This window comes from Balaenoptera musculus, chromosome 1 (genome assembly GCF_009873245.2).
Source record: "Balaenoptera musculus isolate JJ_BM4_2016_0621 chromosome 1, mBalMus1.pri.v3, whole genome shotgun sequence".
In the NCBI taxonomy this organism is placed as follows: Eukaryota; Metazoa; Chordata; class Mammalia; order Artiodactyla; family Balaenopteridae; genus Balaenoptera; species Balaenoptera musculus.
This window is the reverse complement of record NC_045785.1, coordinates 113,590,083-113,614,586: the sequence shown is the minus strand read 5'-3', so window position 1 is coordinate 113,614,586 and position 24,504 is coordinate 113,590,083. Positions and strand designations below refer to the sequence as shown.

Genomic DNA, 24,504 nt, shown 5'->3' with positions numbered 1-24,504 from the left:
TCCTCCACTTATCCACAGCCACGTCAAGGGCTTTTTTAGCTATGGCCCTGGTCCTCATATGTGCTGTCTCTTCCAGCCTGGGAACTCCTCAAAGTAAGGACCTGTCCTTTCCCTTGAATCTCCTCATGGAACACCCAGAACAAGGCTCAGGAGAGAATAAGGATGGAACCTATACACTTTATTATTTGCAAACCAATCAGATGCCACTCATTTTCAAACGTGTGGGTCGTGGAGGGGGCGCATGCTTTCCTAGGGACCAATACACAGCTGACCCTCAAACAACACGGGTTTGAGCTGCATGGGTCCACAGATATGCAGTTGTTTTTTTTTTTTCAGTAGTAACAAGTAACACTACAGTACCCAATAAAAATTTTAAAAATAAATAAATTAAATAAATATAATAACCGGGAAGACTTTACCATTGCTATTTAACCTTTATGGATTGCATATCTCTCTAAACATGTCAAGATATATTCCTGTTTCTCTAAAGTACACACTTGGTTAATTTAAGAATTCCATGCTTATGCTAGCATTAAATTTAAAGAGATTATTTTACTTCTCTGGAAATAAATCAAAATTGTACATAGGTAGCAGAGTTACTACATAAAAAATTGAATTTAAAATTGAACTGCCTGCTTCTATTACCCACAATGTGTTTACATATATTTGACTATAATCGATACCAAAATGATTTAAGTAAAAATTCATTTTTATTTATACTTAAAAAAAAAAAAAACACTACAGTACTATGCGATCTGTGGATGGCGAACCACAGATTCAGAGGGCCAAGTTATCCTTGAATTTTCAACTGTGCGGAGTGTCAGTGCTCCTAAACTCCATATTGTTCAAGAGTCAACTGTACCTAGATTTACCAGCCACCTCCATCCCAACATCCTGGCATCAGGGAAGCTCACTTCACCTCCATCTGCTAAGGTTATTTTCCTTCCCTCTCCTTCTCACTGTAACTCAATGACCCCACTCTCCTGGACAGCTGTCCTCTTAAGTTACCCAAATCAGATATTAAAATTCCCCCATTCTCTCCACCTAAAGCTTTTTAAAAAATATTTATTTATTTATTTTATGATTATTTATTTTCTTTTATTATTATTTATTTTTAAATTTTATTATTATTTATTTTTTTATTTTGGCTGCACTGGGTCTTAGTTGCGGCATGCGGGCTTCTTAGTTGTGGCATGCAGGCTTCTTAGTTGCAGCATGCATGCGGGATCTAATTCCCCGACCAAGGATCGAACCCAGGCCCCTTGCATTGGAAACGCGGAGTCTTACCCACTGGACCACCAGGGAAGTCCCTCCACCTAAAGCTTTATACAGCAAAACCTACCATGTGTATATTATACATCATCATTCAGATTCTATTTCCTTGGACTCGGGGCTGTGAAATTGTCATTAAGCTGACTAAAGACAGGGACTATAATTTCTGGACACCACCACCCAGGGCTTTGTCTGTGTTTGTGCTGAGTCCACACAGAACAATCTGTGAAACCTGTTCAAGGACAGTCATTTTCACTGTAGAGAGCACATAGCCAAGTGGAGAAGCCAGATAGACTTATGAAATTAACTAAAATCATATTTCTAATAACCACAAAGCTACAAGGTAAGGAAAAGGTGGTTGATAGGCTACGCTATTATGATGAAAGCCTAGAAGAAAGCAGTAAGAATTCCTAGAGGCATGGACAAGGAAAGGAGCAGAGGCATGCAAGGTAGCAGACAGGATGACAGAAACATTCTAGGTGATTCAAAGTGCTCAGCTGGTTTCTGTAGATGGTAAGCATAACCACAAGGAAGAGGCTTGGATGACCAGGAGAAGGCTGGCTAGACTAGAGGGCCATGACACAAAGAGGTCACGAAATACTGGAGGGCCTGAAGATCACACTTCTAATGGTTTATCTGGGAGGAGGGTAGGGGAGAAGACTGGTCTTACCTGTACTCGGGTTCGGATGACATCCATGGGATTGGTGAGGATGGAAGCAGTGGCTGCAGCCAGAGGCCCCGAGATGGCTTGAAAGACGATGTGAGGGCACTCCTTAGGGCAGAGGGACGAGAGCTGCTCTGGAATCAAGGGAAAGATAATGCCTCAAGACATGAGGTTCCACCCCATGCGCCCCCAAACCTTTTCTACAAGTTGGCCCAACGATGACAAACCCTCCATCCTTAGCCACCTTAGACCCTATAACTCCCATCTTTGCTTCCATCTAAACCAACAACAACAAAAAATTTTTTTTAATAAATTTATTTATTTATTTTTGTCTGCATTGGGTCTTCGTTGCTGCACGCGGGCTTTCTCTAATTGCGGCGAGTGGGGGCTACTCTTCGTTGCAGTGCACGGGCTTCTCGTTGCGGTGGCTTCTCGTTGCGGAGCATGAGCTCTAGGCATGCAGGCTTCAGTAACTGTGGCACGCGGGCTCAGTAGTTGTGGCTCGCAGGCTCTAGAGCACAGGCTCAGTAGTTGTGGCGCACAGGTTTAGTTGCTCCCTGGCATGTGGGATCTTCCTGGACCAGGGCTGGAACCGGTGTCCCCTGCGTTGGCAGGCGGATTCTTAACCACTGCGCCACCAGGGAAGCCCTGAACCAACAAAAATTTTTAAATCTCAGGCCCCTTCCAGAAGTCATTTTGCACATGACAAAATTCCTCTGGAGAAGGGGATTTCAAAACCTCTTTGCTTGCTGACTCCTTTCAGAAATCACTCCTGATGTAAAACTCTTATGTTTATGCTCTACTTTTCACAACTCACTGGCTAGAAAAGCACACACCACATATTTTCTTATACGTGCGCTGGATAACTGGTAAGATACATTAAAAATTGGTAACACTGATTGTTTTTAAGGAAGGAAGCTGGGTGACTGGTAGGTGAGGAGTGTTTTCACTGCATACCCTTTCCTACCTTTTGAATTTTGAACCATGTGAATGTTTTAAAAAATAAAAACAATTACAATTAAAAGAGAAAATCATATCCTACAGTGAAAACTTTTCTTCAGCTTATATCAAGAAAGGAAAATTGGACTTCCCTGGTGGCGCAGTGGTTAAGAATCTGCCTGCCAATACAAGGGACACGGGTTCGAGCCCTGGACCGGGAAGATCCCACATGCGGTGGAGCAAATAAGCCCGTGCGCCACAACTACTGAGCCTGAGCTCTAGAGTCCGCAAACCACAACTACTGAGCCCGCGCGCCACAACTGCTGAAGTCCACGTGCCTAGAGCCCGTGCTCCGCAACAAGGGAAGCCACCGCAATGAGAAGCCGGTGCACCACAAGGAAGAGTAGCCCCCACTCGCCGCAACTAGAGAAAGCCCGCGCGCAGCAACAAAGACCCAACACAGCCAAAAATAAATAAATTAATTAATTAAAAAAAAAAAAAAAAAGAAAGGAAAATTCATTTTTCAAAATGCTGATGAAGAAGATGGAATAATACCCAGATTCACCCAATCCCAGTGTCACTAGGAAGTTCACCTGCAATTGAATTATTTTGCTTTTCCCTCTCTGGAGGTAAGAGACAAGAGTTCGTTCATTTATTCAACAAAGATTTATTGAGTGATTACCATGAGCCAGTCACCTTGGGTTCTAAAGATACAACAGTGAATAAAAGAGCCTCAAATCCCTGCCCTTATGAAACTTACATTCTAGTAGGGGAAAACAGACAATAAATAAATCAAAAGCAAAATATACAGCTATGTCAGACATGATGTGTGCTAATTATAGAAAAAAATAAAGCAGGAAAGGGAGATAAGGAATGCCAAGGGCAGAAAGGGTAGAAGGTGAAGTTTAAGCAAAGCCCTAAAGGATAGTATAAGCCTTATCGATCTGTGGGGAGAACTTTCCAAGCAGAGGTAACATCCTATGCAAAGGCCCTGAGGCATGAGCAGGCCTGAGGTCTTTGGCAGCAAGGCCAGTATGCCTGCAGCCAAATGAATGAGGGAAAGAACAGTAGATGAGGTCTAAGAGGTAGGGCCCTGAAGCCATTGCATGGACTTTGGCTTTTACTCTGAGTGCGACTGGATATAAAATAGATTTATCATCTCCAAGATTCCCTCTCAGTTTTCTCTGTACAATTCAGTCACCATAATACCTTTACGAATTTTTTCTTGGGGGGAGGAGCAATATAGGGGTAGGGGATTAAGAGGTACAAACAAGCTACAAGGATATATTATACAACACAGGGAATATAGCAAATATTTTGTAATAACTATAAATGGAGTATAACGTTTAAAAATTGTGAATCACTATATTGTACACCTGTAATTTATAAACTATTATACATCAACTATACTTCGATTTAAAAAAATAATATTTTTTTTTTTCCCATGCTCCTAGTTTTGGTAATTTACGGCCAGGCAACTAAAGATTAGGAAACAAGTAGGAGGGTGGAGGTTGGCAGGACAGAAGAGAGGGCTTCCAAGTCCGAAGGCATGACAGAATTCCTTAAGCCCTACCAGAACCACCTCTCCCCTGGATTTCTAATCACTTTCTTCCCCAGGGTCAGCATACAGAAAGAAACAAAGTGAACTGGTGGCTCCGCCTCAAGGGTGTCTTGTTGCTCCTGAGAAGAAAACATTTTACAGCCACTGGAAGGCAGCATCTGGACTGGCACTGCCAGCCTCCTTGGATCTGTCTGCACTGGTGTCCAGGCCTGCAAGCTGCAGTGGAATTCAGATTCCAATTCTAATCATGCACACATGCCACTTTTCTGGGGTTTAGGAAGAGGATGAAAAAACAAAGGCAAGAGGGTGGAGGAAAGAGCCCCATGGCTTTTCTTCTCCATTATTCATTCAACAAGCATTTATTGGGCATCTATTATCTGCAAGGCAGAAGATAAACCCAGGTGGACTTGGTTAAAGTCCTTCCTGGCTAAATGACTTTGGACAAGTAATATAAGTATTTATTTAATGCTTACTATATGCCAGGCACCGTGAAAGCACTAGACATAAAACAGAGAAATGAACAGGAAAATATCTTCATGGAACTTACAGTCTAATTAAGGAGCTGGGTGGAAATTGGGGATAAAATAATTGCAAATTATGACAAGTGCTGTTAAGGAAAATAAGGTGCTACAAAAGAAAACAGGGCTTCCCTGGTGGCGCAGTGGTTAAGAATCCACCTGCCAGTGCAGGGGACACAGGTTCAAGCCCTGGTCTGGCAAGATCCCACATGCCGCGGAGCAACTAAGCGCATGCGCCACTACTACTGAGCCTGTGCTCTAGAGCCCATGAGCCACAACTACTGAGCCCACGTGCCACAGCTACTGAAGCCCACGCGCCTAGGGCCTGTGCTCCACAACCAGAGAAGCCACCACAATGAGAAGCCCGAGCACCACAATGAAAAGTAGCCCCCCTCGCCGCAACCAGAGAAAAGCCTGCACGCAGCAATGAAGACCCAACACAGCCAAAATAAATAAATGAATAAAATTTTAAAATAAATAAATTAAAAAAAGAAAACAGGAAAAGCCCTCTTTCCAACTGGGTAAAGAAGTCTTCTTGGGACTTCCCTGGTGGCGCAGTGGTTAAGAATCCACCTGCCAGTGCAGGGGACACGGGTTCGATCCCTGGTCTGGGAAGATCCCACATGTCACAGAGCAACGAAGCCCGTACGCCACAGCTACTGAGCCTGTGCTCTAGTGCCTGCGAGCCGCAACTACTGAAGCCTGTGTGCCACAACTACTGAAGCCTGTGCACCTAGAGCCCATGCTCCACAACATGATAAGCCACCGCAATGAGAAGCCCGCACACCGCAACAAAGAGTAGCCCCCGCTCACCGCAACTAGAGAAAGCCCGCGTGCAGCAACAAAGACCCAACGCAGCCAAAAATTTACAAATTAATTAATTAATTAATTTAAAAAAAAGGAAGTCTTCTTTGCAAAGATGGCATGTACGCTGAGGCTTGAAGCATGAGAAGGACCCAGACACACAAACAACAGGGGAAAGGGTATTCCAGGCAGAAAGAACAGTATCTGCAAAGGCCTTGAGGTGAGAACAGAGCTTGGTATGTCTCAGGAACTGAGAGAAGGGCAGTGAGAATGGACCAGAGTGAGTAAGGGGAGAGGAGCACAAGATGGGGCTGGAGAAGCAGACAGGGACCAGATCACATAGACCTGTATTGACCGTGAGAAGCATTAGATTTTATTGTAAATATCCATAAGGCAGCATTGGTAGATTTTAAGCAAAATGGAGTGACAAAAACCAGTCTACTCTCTCAACAAATATTTACTGAGCACTTACAATTCACCAGACCCCGAGACACACAGTGTCACAGAGTGTGGCACACAGTGGGTATTCAGTAAATGTTAGCTTCCACCCGCTTCCAAGAAACTTTCCAGTCAATTATATCAAAATAAAGCTGGGGGAAAAAAGCGTTAAGAAAAAAGAAGAACCTGTGCAAATAACAGAAGAGATAGGCACATACAAATAACATCAAGGCAAATGTTCTAACTGCCTTAAGAAAGACTGAAGCAATGTCATGGGGGTTGAAAGGAGGGAAAGATCATTTCTGACTTGAGAGCTACATGGAGAGGATGGGAGAGGAGGCAATGAGTCATGATTTCACCAGGGTAAGTGGACCTGGAAGGCATCTAGCAGAGGGATATGAACACAGCAGAGGTGGGAGAGATGATGCACGGTGGAGGAATGGTACGTGAACTGGCCTGGCTGCAGCATAGACTATACATAGGGAAACAGCAGGATGTTTCACCGAAAAGGGAAGGTGAAGCCAGGCTGAAGAGTTTGGATTTTACTGAGTAAGCAGTGGGAGCCACTGAACATCACAACCAGAGTTTAAAGTTAATCCATTAGGGGGACTTCCCTGGTGGCACAGTGGTTAAGAATACACCTGCCAATGCAGGGCACACGGGTTCGAGCCCTGGTCCGGTAAGATCCCACATGCCGTGGAGCAACTTAAGCCCGTGCGCCACACTACTGAGCCTGTGTTCTAGAGCCCGCGAGCCACAACTACTGAAGCCCTCGCGCCTAGAGCCCGTGCCCTGCAACAAGAGAAGCCACCGCAATGAGAAGCCCGCACACCGCAATGAAGAGTAGCCCCTGCTCACCACAACAAGAGAATGCCCATGCGGAGCAACAAAGACCCAAAGCAGCCAAAAGTAAATAAATAAATAAATCTTTAAAAATAAATAAATAAAGTTAATCCATTAGGGACTTGTGTGTAGATAGGAAGGAAGAGACTTGGAACAGCTACAAGGCTGATGCAACAGTCCAAGAGGGTAGGAACAGAGCATGGTTTCCAGGAAAGGCAGTGGGAATGGAGAGAAAGTTGGACAAGACATTCCAGGGTCACCAGGACTAGATGTGGGGACAAGGAAAAGGGGCCAAGCACTATGCCCAAGGCCTCAGTCTCAGTGATTTGGAGAATAACATGGCCACTGACACATGAAAGTAAGTCAGAAGAGAAAGTCAGCTTGGGATGAAAAATAGTTAATTGGGGCTTCCCTGGTGGTGCAGTGGTTGAGAATCCGCCTGCCAATGCAGGGGACACTGGTTCGAGCCCTGGTCTGGGAAGATCCCACATGCCGCAGAGCGGCTGGGCCCGTGAGCCACAACTACTGAGCCTGCGCGTCTGGAGCCTGTGCTCCGCAACAAGAGAGGCCGTGATAGTGAGAGGCCCGCGCACCGCGATGAAGAGTGGCCCCCACTTGCCGCAACTACAGAGAGCCCTCGCACAGAAACGAAGACCCAACACAGCCATAAATTAATTAATTAATTAATTAAAATTAAAACGGAGATTTCTAAAAAAAAAAAAAAGAAAAAGAGTTAATTGAAAAAAATTTCAGATGTAAGTGCATGCCTCCAGGTCAAAAGGTCCAACAGTCAGGATGTCTGTCCAGAGCTCTGGACAGGTAAGTTTGGGAACAGAAATAGAAATTTTGGACATATTAGAAAAGGACAATTCTAATTGTAAATGAAATCAAATGAGGAGAGAGGGGTGAGGACAGACTCCAGAGAAAATGCTCACGTTTCCTAGGAAGTCTCTCTAACATTAAGATTGCCAGCATCCATTCCCAAAGAATCTGATACAAAGGGTGGAGGTGGAGTCCAGGTATCTGAACTTTACCAAATACTCCAGATGAAAGACTGTGTTAAACAGAAGAAGAGACAGAGCTACCAAAAAAAAAAAAAAGTACAATTAGAAAAATAGAAGAGGGACTTCCCTGGTGGTCCAGTGGTAAAGAATCCACCTTACGATGCAGGGGACACAGGTTCGATCCCTGGTCAGGGAACTAAGATCCAACATGCCATGGGGCAACTAAGCCCACGCCACAACTACTGAGCTCGCATGCCTCAACTACAGCCCGCGTGCCACAAACTACAGAGCCCATGCGCCCTGGAGCCTGTGCATCACAGCTAGAGAAGAGAAAACCCGCATGCCACACCTAGAGAAGCCTGCGTGCCACGATGAAGAGCCCGCGTGCCACAACTAAGACCCAACGCAGCCAAAAATGATAAATAAAATAAATAAATAATAAATAAATCTTTTAAAAAAAAGAAAGGAAAAAGAAAAGACCCAGAAAAGTACAGTGCCATAGAAACAAGGTGATTATAGGTTAGGAAGTCATTACAAAATTTGGTCAGAAAAGTTCCAGGTGGGATGGGACAGAATGCCTACTGCCAAGGCTTAGGAGCCAGCAGCAGGGATTTGGGACGCTGCAAGCACAGGCTGCCCTAACTGGCGTTTGGTAGTTACCCAAAGCTACGGATATTGCAGGGTAGCAGGCACACACAGGTCCTGATCTTGACAATGTGCTTTGCCCTTTCAGAAGGAAATCTGGCAGTATGTTTATTGAGGCCCTCAAAAATGTTCTTTTGACCCAGAAATCCCATTTCTGGGAAATACTTAACAAGTAATGCCTTGTGAACAAAAATACATTACAGGAGTAGAGAGGTTCAAGATTGTATCACACCTTGAACTTAATTTAAATATTTATTTATTTATTTTGGCTGCACCGGCTCTTAGTTGCGGCATGAGGGATCTTTGTTGCGGTGTGCAGGATCTTTAGTTGTGGCATGCGGACTCTTAGTTGCAGCACGCATGCGGGATCTAGTTCCCCAACCAGGGATTGAATCCAGGCCCTCTAGCATTGGGAGTGCAGAGTCTTACCCACTGGACCACCAGAGAAGTCCCTTGAACTTAATTTGAAAATAGTAAGTAGGGGCTTCCCTGGTGGCGCAGTGGTTAAGAATCCGCCTGCCAATGCAGGGGACATGGGTTCGAGCCCTGGTTCGGGAAGATCCCCCATGCCGCGGAGCAACTAAGCCTGTGCACCACAACTACTGAAGCCCGCACGCCTAGAGCCTGTGCTCTGCAACAAGAGAAGCCACCGCAATGAAAAGCCCACGCACCGCAATAAAGAGTAGCCCCCACTCGCCGCAACTAGAGAAGGCCCATGCGCAGCAACGAAGACCCAACGCAGCCAAAAATAAATAAAATAAATTAATTAAGAAAAAAATGTAAAAAAAAAAATAGTAAGGAAAGGCATCCAACTCAAAAGCTCACTATTACCCATTGCTTTCATCTTTAAATCCTATGGATTTTGTCCCTCCCCACCTTATGATTCTCTGCCAATATTCCACTAACCTTAGTTGATCCTGATGCATCGAGAACCCACTCTATGTCCTACAGTCATATACTTTACTTGTCTGATTCCCTCCACTATAATATTAGCTCCTTGAAGGGAAGAACCATGTCTTACTCATCTCTGAATCCTCCTGGATTCAAATGTTTGCTGTATGAATGGTCCAGTCTCCCATTAAATCACTCGCTCCAACATGCACAGAGCAACAGCATCTCTGTCCATTAGTAACCATCCTCCACCCCCACCCTCCTGGTCCCTGCTTACCTGCATAGAAGTGGTAGAAGGGCCACCAGACAGCACTGTTCGGGATGTAAGTAAGCAGCGAAGCCACGTAGCCCCGGTAGAAGCCACGAAGTCCATCAGCCCGCAGGATCTGCCTGATGATGTCCTTGGTTTGGCCAAAGGCAACTACCCCTTGTCCCTCTGGATTCCCTTGCACTTGGAAGCGGCCCATTTTCTCACCCTTGCGCTGCATCATCAGGTGCTGGGAGACCACATCAATGGGCACCGTGATGCTCTGAGCCACGAGAGAGGCCGAGCCACCGGCCACCAGTGATTTGACTGTGTTGCTCTGGCTGTAGTCAGCTACAAACTTCCGGGTGAGCTCATAAGTGGTAACATAGCACTGGCCAGATATGAGGGTGAAGGTGTTGACCAGGAACCCCCGGTAGAGGCCAGTCACGCCATCTGCCCGTAGGATCTTGATGAAGGCATCAAAGGTCCCATGGTAGAGGCTCTTGCCTTTCTGAACCTGCAAGCGAGTGCGGATGAGGGTGAATGGGTAGACGCTGACACGGATCATCATTGTCATTGCCACACCAAACACATAGAACTTCTTCTTGTCCAGGTGTTCCCACTCGATGATCTGGATGTTACGTTTGTCCTCCATTGTGCCTGGAGACCTGGGGATTTGAGCAGGGTGGAGGGAATGTGAAGGAGATCAGAATTTGCACTTTCCCCTCCTGGATGGGCTCTGAAACCCCATTCTCAGGCTTCAGCTCCTGGGGTACTCACTTCTCCAAAGTTTAGACTTCACCCAGTCTGGCTCTGCCAACCCCTGCCTGATTCTTCCTTCATGGATCGGGATAGTGCCCTCTTCTCTCTCCTTTACCGGTCTGCCCCAATTCAGGACCCCTCTTCTGAAAATTGTTTCTCACCTCACTCCCGTGGGCCCACTCCCACCTCAGCTCCCGACCCCCAGCTTATCAGATCATCTATTCTGGTCTCTCTGCCTCTGCCCAGGCCCTGGTGTCATGGCCCATTCTCCTTTTCCTTCTCTAGCTCACCCAGACAGCTCAGGATGCTGTGGGCAAACCAACCACCTGGCCTTTAAGTGGGCTAATGGGATGTCACTAAGTGACATTCTGGAGGTTCCTAAAGGCTAAAGGGAAGTGCTCCATTTCTGACGCTCCTGGGCCTACTGAGGAGGCATGGCCTTCGGCCTTGGGCCTTTGAGCCTCACCAGGGTGCCTCTTTTACCACCATTTACCAGCTGACTCACCTTACTTTATTTCTGTTTTCCCGTGCTGGCCCCTCTGAGCTCCTCCTGACCCACACTCACTACACTTACACTTTCTCCAGTCTGCATTAGAAGAAAGTGTGAGGAAGAAGGCAAGTGGGGCTTTCACTCCACAGGCACCCCCCCCCCAACCTCCCTTCCTTCTAATGACAGGAGTTAGAAATTTAGGAACAAGCCAAAGGTCAGAGTCCTCTTTGGTTATTAGATAACTCACTCTAGAGAAAGAAGAGAACCACCTGAGAGCTAAGCAGTTTCCCTGAAGAGTCTTAACTACAGGGTAGAGAACATGCTTGGCCTCTTTCATCCCCAAGCATATAAATAATAACCTCAGCCCCTAGGTAATGAAGGGAGATTCAAGTGACAGAAAAGATATAGAGACTCTGCCTTTGAGAAACTCAGTCTCTTCAACGGGACACAGTATCCCTCTGGGGAATGGATGTAAGACACAGAGATAAAGAAACCAGGGCAAATTAATGTACATGTGGCCCTCATGTTAAGTGTATCCACTGACTAAAGTTTCAAACAAAACTAATAAGCTTACAACTGTAATAACTGTATAAAATCAGGAGCTTTCAACTTAAGAAATGTCAAATGAGGGGCTTCCCTGCTGTCGCAGTGGTTAAGAATCCGCCTGCCAATGCAGGGGACACTGGTTAGAGCCCTGGTCCAGGAAGATCCCACATGCCACAGAGCAGCTAAGCCTGTGTGCCACAACTACAGAGCCTGTGCACCACAACTACTGAGCCCACATGCCACAACTACTGAAGCCCGCGCGCCTAGAGCCCGTGCTCCACAACAAGAGAAGCCACCACAGTGAGAAGCCCGCGCACCGCAATGAAGTGTAGCCCCCGCTCGCCGCAACTAGAGAAAGCCCGCATGCAGCAACGAAGACCCAACATAGCCAAAAATAAATAAAATAAAATAAATTAATTTTAAAAAAAAAAAAGAAGGAAAGAAAGAATCCGCCTGCCAATGCAGGGGACATGGGTTCGAGCCCTGGTCTGGGAAGATCCCACATGCCGCAGAGCAACTAAGCCCGTGCACCACAACTACTGAGCCTGTGCTCTAGAGCCCTCGAGCCACAACTACTGAAGTCCGTGTGCCACAACTACTGAAGCCCATGTGCCTAGAGCCCGTGCTCTGCAACAAGAGAAGCCACCACAATGAGAAGCCCATGCACCGCAACAAAGAGTAGCCCCCGCTCTCAGCAACTAAAGAAAACCGGCGTGCAGCAGTGAAGACCCAATGCAGCCAAAAATTAAATAAATGAATAAATAATTTAAAAAAAAAAGAAATGTCAAATGAGAGGACATCATATATTGGACATACACATAGTGACAATGTAATGTGCTCCTGTGTAGGATACTGGACATTTTCAGCCAGAAGGGGAAAGTGGGAAGTTAAAGTCCAGGAAGCAGGAAATCAGGGGCTCCCTAAGCTCTGAGAGAAATCCTTAAGGGATGGGAAATGAGGTGGCCACATCAAAAGGACAACTCTAGAGAGGTGAAATGTTCTACACAGGCAGTCCCAGCACCAATGCCTTGACAAATCTCATGTCAAGTGTATAACCAGAGTTCATCCTCAACCACCTTCCCCAACCAAAGGTCCCAACCAGCCTAAGTAGCTCTTGGTTTACCATATACGTCAGTGGGGAAGCAAGGTTAGCTTTTTGGAATTTCCTGAGCTGGACTGCATCACTTTCATTAAAGTATAAGATACGTGCAGTGCAAACTGAGTACATGTGAGCTGAGGGAAAACCTCAGCTTCAAGGTGAGGCATGGGTGAGGCACATGTAACCAAGACAGGCTTCCTGGAGGAGGACAAAGCAGCCTGAACAGAGGAATACATGTGGACAGTGAAAGGGAGGAAACAATGGCTTGAAACAACTGGGTTGACCAGAACAGAGAATCTAGGCCATGGGAAATGAGCTAGAGATGGGGTTCTAGGAGGAGAACCCCTGAAACACTGATGTGCCACTTGCTGTGGGCAAAAGTGGCCCTTCCTCCAGCCTCAGCCCAGGACACCCATCAAGTCCAGTGCGGCAATCTTCTCCTTTAAGGCCCTTCAAGAGAAGGGGGTCACTGTACCACTGACAAACAGGGTGTTTGGCATCCAGGGTCCCAAAGTTATGAGTCCATTTCCACTGAGAGAGGAGGAGAAGAGAGAGAGAGACACTAGGATTTACTGAACACCTATTACCTCAAGTAATCCTTACAACTTAACCTCTACACAGTTAAGACACTTCTGCTAAATGAGGAAATTGAGGTACAACAAATAGGTTAAAAGGAACAGGCCCAAGGTCACACAGCTGGTTAGCGGAGGCAGGATATGAGCCAAGTTTGCTCCTCTACTCCATCATGCCCTCTACTCCATGGGAGTTGAGGAGTTCCAGCACAAATCACTCTGTTCAGTATAAAGCCAGGTCATTCCCACCCTTGGGAGGTAGAATTAATGCCCTCATGACTGCCAGTCACCCAAGGGTTAAGCATAAGCTCCTGGCAGCAGATGCCCAGGGATTTCTCTCGGCTTTGTTCCATTGAAACCAAGAGCTGCCTCTGCTTTCCCAGCGTGCTTGTGGAGTGACTGAGCTGAGTGGCTGGGCAGGCCTGTTGTCATCATAGGACAAATACGGCAGGGCTCAAGCAAGGCCTCCTGCTCAGCTCATGGATACTGTGTGCTGAGCAGGGCAGAGAGCCAGAGCCACGAAGGACTCTGTTCTAGGACCTGGTTTTGTGGGCACCGTCTCAACTTATCAAACTGAATGACAGAGTGCCAACAACTCCTGATGAGAAATCCTACAGCAGCACCCAGCGCCCCATTTCCCCACTTTCCTCCATCTCTCACATGTGCCAGTCTATTTTAAATTCCCAGAAAGAAGGGAGGACTCTCCACGGCCAAAGCAGGTAATTTCTACCATTGCCATGGTGACAGAAGAAGCCACTAAGGGTCATGCCACAGAGGGCTGAGCCTCTACAGTTGAAGGGGAAGGCACTGCACCCAACCCCTCTATCCCTTTGAAAGGTGGGTTGCTCCTAAAAGTTGGGATCTCAACCTGCTCCTTGTTATTTAACCTCCAAACTTCCCGCTGAAATATCAAAACCAGTTCCTTGTGTTTCACCCTCTGGAAAATCCTCCATGCAGATACCTGTATGCTCACTTCCTTCAGCCTTCCTTTCTTCCAATTCAATCAGCCCAGCTTCTTTATGGCTCCTTCCCAGATCCTTATTTGTGTGCATGGCTCCAATTCTGAATTTTCCCCCATCTTTTAACACAGCTTAGACACAAAGGTTAAAGTGCTTCATACGGAGACCCAACAGATGACCCAGGATGTCCTGAAATCATCAAATGAGATGTCAGAGGCAAAACCCCCACTGCTGAGCCCATCAGAGGAAAGGGACAAAGTGGCCCAAGTAGGTATACTTCCTCTCCACTTCCCCTCTCCCTGTACCAGAAAAACCACACCAGACTGTTCACTAGGTTCTGAGATAAGATTCTGGTTCAGGACAAGGCAATGTCACCTGGAATGTAAGGTCATTCGATGAAAAGAACACTAGTAGTCAGGAGATCCAAGTCTGAATTCCACTTCCATTACCTACTAGTAGGATTGGACCCAAGTCACTTCTTTGAAATTCAGTTTCCTCATCTGTGAAATGGGGCTAATAAAGCCTGCCATAGCTATGTCACTGTGGTGCAACTCACATGAGCTAATGTGTGAAAGCACTTTGTTAATAGCAAAGCACTTCTATCATTGCAGAAAGCTCTACTTGCACAGTGCTGCTCTAAATCTTTGCTACTCAGAGTGGTGCACAGACCAGCAGCATAGGCATAATCTGGGAGCTTGTTAGAAATACAGAATTTCAGGATGCTCCATAGACCTGCTGAATAAGAACCAACATGTTCATAAGATCTCTGGGTGGTTAATACATATATCAGAGTTTGGAAAGTATTGCCTTAAATATTAAGGATTGTCAGTATTATAACAACGATAACAACTACTCTAGGAGTCCAGGACCATTATGACTAGGTTAGGAGCCCTCTGACTCCATCCTGACTTGTCACCAGGACTGGGCTCAGTGATGACTTCTAGACTCATTCAAATCTTTTCAGTCAACAACCCCCCCACCCCGCAAATCAAATAGCCACCTACAACTCCTGACAAGACATCCGTGGGGTTTGGTCTCCACTTCTGTGCTGGAAACAACATCTTTGCTTCCTCCTTCTGTTCCTCTGCACTTCTTACTGCAACTTCATCAAGGCTTTGCATCCTGGGAGCTATCTACCACATGAATGTGAATATATTTACATGCTTGCCCACCTGTCCTAATGAATATGCATTTCCTTAGGGAAGTTCCCGGGCATGCCTCCAACCTCTCCCTTCAAGACAACCTCCCCTCTGGGGCATGAAGCGATTTCCACCCAGCCTTCCTTCGGTCTTCCATAGGTGCCCACGTGATCCCTCATGACAGACACCACATGACAATCCTCTTCACCTACTCCACATGACACCCCCTTTAAGCTGCTTCTGTCCTGGCCCCCGAGATGCCGCCTCGCCATGCCTCTCGCCATGCTTCTTTCTCTGTCAGCGAAACTCATCCTCTTCCGACAAGAAGAGATGACTCGTTGGAGTCGCCCCTCATACCCCAAACTGCGTGGCGGGCTCCCACTGAATTGCAGCCGGGCACTGCAGACACCCGCTGCCTCCCTGACAGGTCCAGGTCCTCGGAGACCTTAGTCCTCAGGCACCCCAAGCCGGTGGTTTCTTACCTTCTCAGATCAGGGCGGTTCCGCCCCGTCTGAGGTGAACTCCAAGCGCGGACCTCTAGACCGCAGCTCCCACTCTATCCTCTGTTTCTGGCGACTGATGGCCTCCGGTCGCATCTTCCTCCATCTCGACCGGGCTCCCGGTACTGACGGAACCGGAAATTGGGACTTTGTCACTCCCGCCCCCTGCGGGGGGCGGGGATGAACGATGTGCAACTCCACCAATGGCGTTCTGAGCGTTTAGCCTCTCGCCCCGCCCCCGCAGCAAGGGTGGAAGGTCCTGGGAACCATCTTGAATTCGGGCAGAGGCCACGCCTTCATTGGCTTCGACATGCCCTTAGCTCTACAGCGCATGCGTTTTCTTTCTAATTCTTGGAAATTAAAAGTCACCCGGCGCTTCTTGAAGATCTTGTTCTAAATGGGTCACCTTGTGTTTCCGATTTATTGGAATCCTTAAATTCAAATCTAATCCGTAAATTTTTGTGTAATTTTTCTCATCTACAGAGCCAAAACAGAGGCCAGTGTGCAGCAGGAAGGACTAAGTTTAGACAACCAATTTTAAGGTGTGGGAACTCAAAAAACTGCAGGAATAGGGAACATCCTGGAGGTGGAGTGATTTCTTCCAGCTCTAAAACTATATGCTTATACATGGATTTAAAAGAAGAGGCAGAGCCTTTTAAATAAGGGACTGGGAGGCTGGGGGTGGAGATTCATTTCAAAATAGATATTTCTACAACTCAACAAACAAAAAGACAAACAACCTAATTTTTTTAAATGGGCAAAGGACTTGAATAGATGTTTCTTCAAAAAAGGTGACCAAAAAGCACATGAAAAGATGTTCAATATCATTAGGGAAAAACAAATCAAAACCATGAGATCCCACTTCACACCCACGAGGATGGCTAAAATTAAAGCAAGCAAGCAAGCAAACAAGAACCTAGAAAGTAACAAGTGTTAGCAAGGATGTGGAAAAATTGGAACCCTCAGACATTGCTGGTGGGAATGTACAATGGTGCAGCTGCTGTGGGAACAGTTTGGTTGTTCCTCAATATGTTAAGCAAAATTACTATATGACCAAGCAATTTAGCTCTGAATATATACCCAAAAGAGTTGAAAACAGGTGTTCAAACAAAAACTTGTACACAAATGTTCACAGCAGCACTCTTCTTCACTATAGCCAAAAAGTAGAAACAAACGGTGGTATACCCATACAATGGGATATTACACAGTGAATAAAAAAACAAACAAAAAAAGGAATGAAATATGGATACATACTATGATGATAAATTTTGAAACCATTATGCTAAATGAAATAAGCCAAACACAACAGTCACATATTGTGTAATTCCATTTAGATGAAATATGAAGAACAGACAAATCTATACAGACAAAAAGCAGGTAAGTGGATTAGTGGTTGCCAAGGACTGGGGGGAGGAAGAGTGGGGAGTGACTGCTTAATTAGTACAGAGTGTCCGTTTGGAGTGATGAAAGTGTTCTGGACCTAGATAGTGGTGATGATTGTACAGCACTGTGAATGGCTAAATATCACTAATAGTAAATTTTATGTTATGTGTATTTTACTACAATTAAAGAATTTGATACCTCTAGGAAACATCCCTCCTGAACAACAGATTTGTACTGACAATTACCTCAAAATATCTAATGGACATTTCAAACTTAGTGTGAAAGTTAGTTTTATGTCAACCTGGCTAGGGCTATAGTAACTAGTTATTCACTAATAGGTGTTGCTGTAAAGGTATTTTGTAGGTGTAGTTAACATCCACAATCAGCTGACTTTAAGTAAAGACTACCTTGATAATGTGAGTGGGCCTCATCCAGTTAGTTGAAAGGCCTTTGGAGCAACACTAAAGTTTCTCTGGGGAGAAATTCTGCATCAAGACTTCAGCATGGGGCTTCCCTGGTGGCGCAGTGGTTAAGAATCCACCTGCCAATGCAGGAGACACGTGTTCGAGCCCTGGTCTGGGAACATCCCACATGCTGCAGAGCAACTAAGCCCGTGCGCCACAACTACTGAGCCTGCGCTCTAGAGCCCACAAGCCACAACTACTGAGCCCACATGCCACAACTACTGAAGCCTGTGTGCCTAGAGCCCGTGCTCCGCAACAAGAGAAGCCACAACAATGAGAAGCCTGCGCACCGCAACGAAGAGTAGCCCCCGCTCACCACAACTAGAGAAAGCCCGCTCGCAGCAACGAAGACCCAACACAGCCAATAAATAAATTAATTAATTAATTTAAAAAAAAAAAGACTTCAGCATGGCCGGGGTGGGGGAGAGATAAATTAGGAGTTCGGGATTAACACTGCTATGTATAAAATAGATAAACAAGAAGGACCTACTGAATAGCACAGGGAACTATATTCAGTATCTTATAATAACCTACAATGGAAAAGAATCTGAAAAAGAATATATATATATATATATATATATATATATATATATATGAATCACTTTGCTGTACGCCTGAAACTAACACAACATTGTAAATTAACTATACTTCAATTTTTAAATGGTAAAAAATAATAAATAGGGCTTCCCTGGTGGCACAGTGGTTAAGAATCCCCCTGCCAATGCAGGGGACACGGGTTCGAGCCCTGGTCTGGGAAGATCCCACATGCCGCGGAGCAACTAAGCCCGTGCGCCACAACTACTGAGTCTGCGCTCTAGAGCCCGCGAGCCACAACTACTGAGCCCGCATGCCACAACTACTGAAGCCCGCGCGCCTAGAGCCCGTGCTCCACAACGAGAGAAGCCACGGCAATGAGAAGCCCGCGCACTGCAACGAAGAGTAGCCCCCGCTCGCCACAACTAGAGGAAGCCTACGTGCAGCAACAAAGACCCAACGCAGCCAAAAATAAATAAATAAATAAATAAATAAATAAATAAATAATTTTTTAAAAATCCAGTCAAAAAATGGACAGAAGGGCTTCCCTGGTGGCGCAGTGGTTGAGAATCTGCCTGCTAATGCAGGGGACACGGGTTCGAGCCCTGGTCTGGGAAGATCCCACATGCCACGGAGCAGCTGGGCCCGTGAGCCACAACTACTGAGCCTGCGCGTCTGGAGCCTGTGCCCCGCAACGGGAGGGGCCGCGATAGTGAAAAGGCCCGCGCACCGCGATGAAGAGCGGTCCCCGCACCGCGATGAAGAGTGGCCCCCACTTGCCGTAACTAGAGAAAGCCCTCGCACGAACCGAAGACCCAACACAGCCAAAAATAAATAAATAAATAAAACTTAAAAAAAAAAAAAAAAAAAAAAAAAATGGACAGAAGACCTAAATAGACATTTCTACAAAGAAGACATACAGATGGCCAATAGGCATATGAAAAGATGCTCAACACCGCTAATTACTAGAGAAATGCAAATCAAAACTACAGTGAGGTACCACCTCACACCACTCAGAATGGCTATCATTAAAAAGTCCACAAATAACAAATGCTGGAGAGGGTGTGGAGAAAAGGGAGCCCTGCTACACTGCTGGTGGGAATGTAAATTGGCACATCCACTATGGGAAACAGTATGGATGTTCCTCAAAAAACTAAAAATAAAGTTGCCATATGATCCTGTAATCCTATTTCTGGGCATATATCTGGAGGAAACTATAATTCGAAAAGATACATTCACCTCAGTGTTCATTGCACTATTTATAATTAGCCAACCTAAATGTCCATAGACAGATGAATGGATAAAGAAGATGCGGTACATATATACAATGGACTATTACTCAGCCATAAAAAGGAACGAAATAATGCCATTTGCAGCAACATGGATTCAACTAGAGATTATCATACTAAGTGAAGTAAGGCAGACAGAGAAGGACAAATACCACATGATATCACTTATATGTGGAATCTAAAATATGTCACAAATGAATGTATCTACAAAAAAGAAACAGACTCACAGACGTAGAGAACAGACTTGTGGTTGCTGGGGGGGTGGGGAGAGGATGGAGTGGGAGTTTGGGATTAGTAGATGCAAACTATTGTATATAGAATGGATAAACAACAAGGTCCTACTGTACAGCACAGGGAACTATATTCAACATCTTGTGATAAACCATAATGGAAAAGAATATGAAAAAAATGTATGTATATGTATAACTGAATCACTTTGCTGTACAGTAGAAATTAACACAACATTGTAAATCAACTATACTTCAATTAAAAAAATTTTTTTAAATGTTCAGAGCTTGACCACTTCCCATACCAACATACTAACACCCTAATCTGAGCCACCATCATCTATCACCTGGATTATTCCAGTAGCTTCCTCACTGGTTTCTTTGCTTCCACCCTTGCTTCTGCTATGTACCAATCACAATAAAGCAGCCAGAGTGATACTTTTAAACTTTAAGTCAGATCATGTCCCTCCTCTGTTCAAAATCCTCCAATGGCTCCCCCATTTATTCACAGTAAAGGCCAAAGTCTATACAGTGGCCTACAGGGTCCTACAATCTTCCCCCATGCACACACAGCATCTTTCTCATTTCGTCTACTATTCTCATTCCTGCCTCAAGGCCTTTGCATTGGCTGTTGCTTCTGCCTAGAAGCTCTTTCTGCAGGCATCCACATAGCTCCTACTTTCACTTACTGCATTGTTTCATTGTTCAAACATCATCTTATCAATGAGACCTACTCTGAATCCCCTATTTAAGCTTGTAGACACTCCTTCCACTCTCAACCTTCTTTCTCCAACTCAAATTTTTTTCTCCATAGCACATCTTTATTTAAAGTACTCTATCGGGGGACTTCCCTGGTGGTCCAATGGTTAAGAATCCACCTTCCAATGCAGGGGACGTGGGTTCAATCCCTGGTCGGGGAACTAAGATCCCACATGCCGTGGGGCAACTAAGCCCACGTGCTGCAACTACTGAGCCAGCGTGCCACAACTAGAGAGCCTGTGTGCCGCAATGAAGAGACCACATGCCACCACAAAGATCCCACATGCTGCAACTAAGACCCGATGCAGCCAAATAAATAAATATTTTTTAAAAAATAAAATAAAGTACCCTATCATAAGTACCTAAAATAAAGTTCCCTGGTGGCCTAGTGGTTAGGATTCTGGGCTTTCACAGCTGTGGCCCAGTTGGGGAAGATCCTGCAAGCCGCACAGCCCAAAAAAAAAAAAAGTTGTTTATAAAGTACCCTATTTATTTTACTTATTTATCTCTCTCCTACACTAGAATGTAGGCTCTGTGATGGCAAGAATAGTGTCTGTTTTGTTCACTGATCTGCCCTCAGCACCCAACAGTGCCTGTCACATAGTAGGTGTTCAGTAAATATTTGTTGAATAAATGAATGGATTTCAGCATTGAGAGAGCGCTTACCATACGCCAGGCTCACAGAAACACAATGAAAAAGCAGCACTGTATGAAAAGGGTTATACTGAAGTGTGCATAGGTCACTAACTCTGCATGGGAGGATAGAGAAGAACCCACAGAGAAGATGCTGTTCTAGATGGGAGACACAGCATGCCCAAAGAACCTCACTGTTGCTTCCTCTATGCAGACTGTCTATTCATCTCTGTGTCACAAGGCCTGAAATAGTGCTAGGCACTCAATAAAGCTTTCCAGAAAGCTGTACAGAGGGGCTCAGGATTTACAAGTAGTGCCTAGATGTGGATGGAGGAGCTGGAGGCAAACCATGCCATACCAAGGGGTTTTCATTTTTTTAATTCTGGATTTAATGAAAAGCCATTTGGAGTTTTAGGCAGGTTTTTTGTTTGTTTGTTTTGTTTTGTTTTAAGTAAACTACCCTTTATCAGAGAGTGGAATGCAGGATGGGAGCAGGAGAAGGTGGCAGAGACTGGTCAGGGGTCAGCTCTGGCCGTCATGGTCAGTGATCTGGGCCTGTGGGAATGGAGAGGTGCTGAGGAATTCCAGGGAGAGGGAGGAGGAAGAGGAGATGAGACTGGTGGCCCACTAAATGTGGAGGGGGTGAGAGAGAAGAGGTCCCAAGCTTCTCCATCGCAGTGTGGTTAACTAGCATGGGGAACAAGGGAGGGCAAGCAGGTTTGAAAGGGTTGATAAATTCAGCTGGGGACACGTTGCATTAGAGATGTTTGTGGTGTATCCAGGTGGCTGTAACCAGTAGCTAGAGGGGGAGACAGGAAGCCTGAGCTTGCAATACTCTGTCCCCCACGATACCTCTTCCCCACCCCACCCTGGGCTCTGACTGTTGCTAGTCCGTCCCTACTGCCAGATTGTGAGGGTAGGAAGCAGGTCTGATTCAGGTTTCTCCCCAGCTGTCTAGGCCAGATTCTTTTTTATTTTCGGTCGGGGCGGGGGTGGGCATGCTGCGCTGGCATGCAGGATCTTAGTTCCCTGACCAGGGATCAAACCTGAGCCCCGAGCAGTGGAAGCACAGAGTCCCAACCACGGGACCGCCGGGGAAGTCCCTAGGCCAGATTCTGAACCATAGCAAGTACTTTGTGCATGTTTGCTGAATGAATAAATGGGCATCCTTGGTTGAGAGGTGAGAGTGGAAGCAATAGGCATGGAAGATATTGTCCAAGGGGAATTTTCAAGGGAAATAAGAAAAGAGAAGTGCTTAAAAGACCTGAGGAGCAGTGGCCCGAGAGCTAGGAAGGTAAGCAAGAGCACTGCAGCCAGAGACCAAAGCATAAGTGTTACAAGAAGGAATTGTCACCAGCGTCAAAGGCTGCAGAGAAGTCAGGTGGGATGAGACTGACCAAGGTTTTGCTCTCATAAACAGTAAGCATTTCCCAGGTGCCTCCTCTCACTAGAGCATAGTGCCTCACGCTTTAGGCTGTGGAGATGGGGTTGAGATACCTCCTGCCCCCAGGGTGTTGAGAGTCCAGCAGGGGAAACTGCATGTGCCATCCCCTTCTGTGTTTTACATTCTTTTTTTTTATATATACTGAAAACTTTTATATTTAGAATTAGCCAGCTGGACTCAGTTTAGATGATCCCAATTTTGTTGGCAACATCCAAAGCATCATAGTCACGAGCCAGTCGAACATATGCCTTTTTCTCTCCATCAGGCCTGATCAGGGTGTTGACCTTGGCCACATCAATGTCCTAGAGCTTCTTCACAGTCTGTTTAATCTGGTACTTGTTGGCCTTGACATCCACATTGAACACCAATGTGTTGTTGTCTTCAATCTTCTTCATGGCTGACTAGGTGCTTGATGATGGAATAATGGTCAAGCTTGTTTCTCTGAAAGGCGCTCTTCCGAGGATATTTGGGATGCCTCCTGAGCCACAGTGTTTTGGGCCATTGGAAGGTAGATTACGTCAGACATTCTTTTTTTGTGGCTGTGGACGCCTTTCAACACTGCTTTCTTGGCCTTTAAAGACTTTGCTTTGGCTTCGGCTTTGGGAGGGGCAGGGGCTTCCTTCTTCACCTTCAGCGCCATCTTCCTGAAAAGCTGTGTTTTACATTCTTATGGTTGGGTCTAAGTACCTCATGAGTGACGCAGACAGTGAGTGTTGGGGAAATCTTAGAGAAGACTAATCAGCCAGGACTGGGGCAGGCTGGGAAGATGGCACGGAGGAGATAGCCTCTAAATTATACCTTAGAGGGAGATGAGGAAAGAGTACATTCCACAGTGATGTTGGTGGGAGGCTGAGGAAAGAGTACATTCCAGAGTAATGTTGGTGGGAGGCTGAGAAGGGAAACAGAGACTAGGTGTTCTGGGAGCCTTTGGGTCACCTGGATATAGACGTCCAGCAGGCTTGTCCTTGCACTGGTTGGAGCACAGGAGAAAGCTCAGCTCTGGAGCTATGTATTTGACAGTGAGGGATCCATAATGCTTAAAGCAGGGAGTTTCCTGTGCATCCTTTCCCTCTGAGAGGTGAAGAAATTGAGGTGCAGACAGGAAGAGCTGTCCAAGTCTATAAACAGCAGACGAAGGCCCCAGGAGCTCAACCCTGGCCTCATTCCCTTTCCACTACCCCACAGCCGTTGGCCTAGAGGTCATGGGGAGCCACAAGAGAGAAGGTCTGGAAAGGGTGCTTGGAACAGTGAAAGCCAGGCCTCAGGGTAAAAGTGCATTGGGTAATGGGAGGAAGAAAAGGAACCAGAAGGGGAGAAATACCAAGAGAAGCCAAATAACGCCAATAAAGGAGCCCTAGCAGACAGGATCTTGAGATATTTGCACACCCATGTTCATTGCAGCATTATTCACAATGGTGAAGAAGTGAAAACCACCCAAATGTCCATCAGCAGACAAATGGATAAAGAAATTGTAGTCTATAGATACAATGGAATATTAATCAGCCTCAAAACAGGAAGAAAACCCTGTCATATACAGCAACATGGATGAACCTTGAGGACAGTATGGTGAGTGAAATATACCAGTCACAAAAGGCCAAATACTATATGATTATATGAGGCACCTAAAGTAGTCAGACTAATAGACAGAAAGTTGCCAGGGGTTGGGAGGAGGAGGAATGGTGTTTGATGGACATCAACTTTCAGGTTCGCAAGATGAAAAAGTTCTAGAGATCTGTTATACAACGATGTGAATATACTGAATATATGTTCAGTTAACATACTGAACTCTATGCTTAAACTGTACGGTTAAGGAGATAAATTTTATATCACCATGTGCTTTTTACCACAATTGAAAATTAAAAAAAAAAAATTTTTTTT

The 24,504-nt window shown here is 45.7% G+C and overlaps 1 protein-coding gene across 6 annotated transcripts in view; it reads right to left on the bottom strand.

Moving 5' to 3' along the window:
* LOC118897929 (solute carrier family 25 member 44) overlaps positions 1 to 16,020 on the bottom strand; it is a 45,376-nt gene extending 29,356 nt beyond the window's left edge. The window contains exons 1-4 of one of the 6 annotated variants that reach the window (XR_005020579.1): positions 15,876 to 16,010; positions 14,257 to 14,443; positions 9,857 to 10,494; positions 1,943 to 2,065 (exon numbers count right to left, since the gene is read on the bottom strand). Coding sequence is in view for 5 of the 6 variants with exons in the window: in XM_036857580.1 (XP_036713475.1) it covers positions 1,943 to 2,070; positions 9,857 to 10,481 (753 nt within the window). In the remaining variant the exon portion in view is untranslated. Of the gene's footprint in view, positions 1 to 1,942; positions 2,071 to 2,527; positions 2,585 to 9,856; positions 10,495 to 14,256; positions 14,444 to 15,258; positions 15,344 to 15,875 lie in introns of those variants that run through there. The other 5 variants (XM_036857580.1, XM_036857601.1, XM_036857621.1 and 2 more) reach the window with 5 other exon arrangements.
* Between the last annotated feature and the right edge of the window lie 8,484 nt (positions 16,021 to 24,504).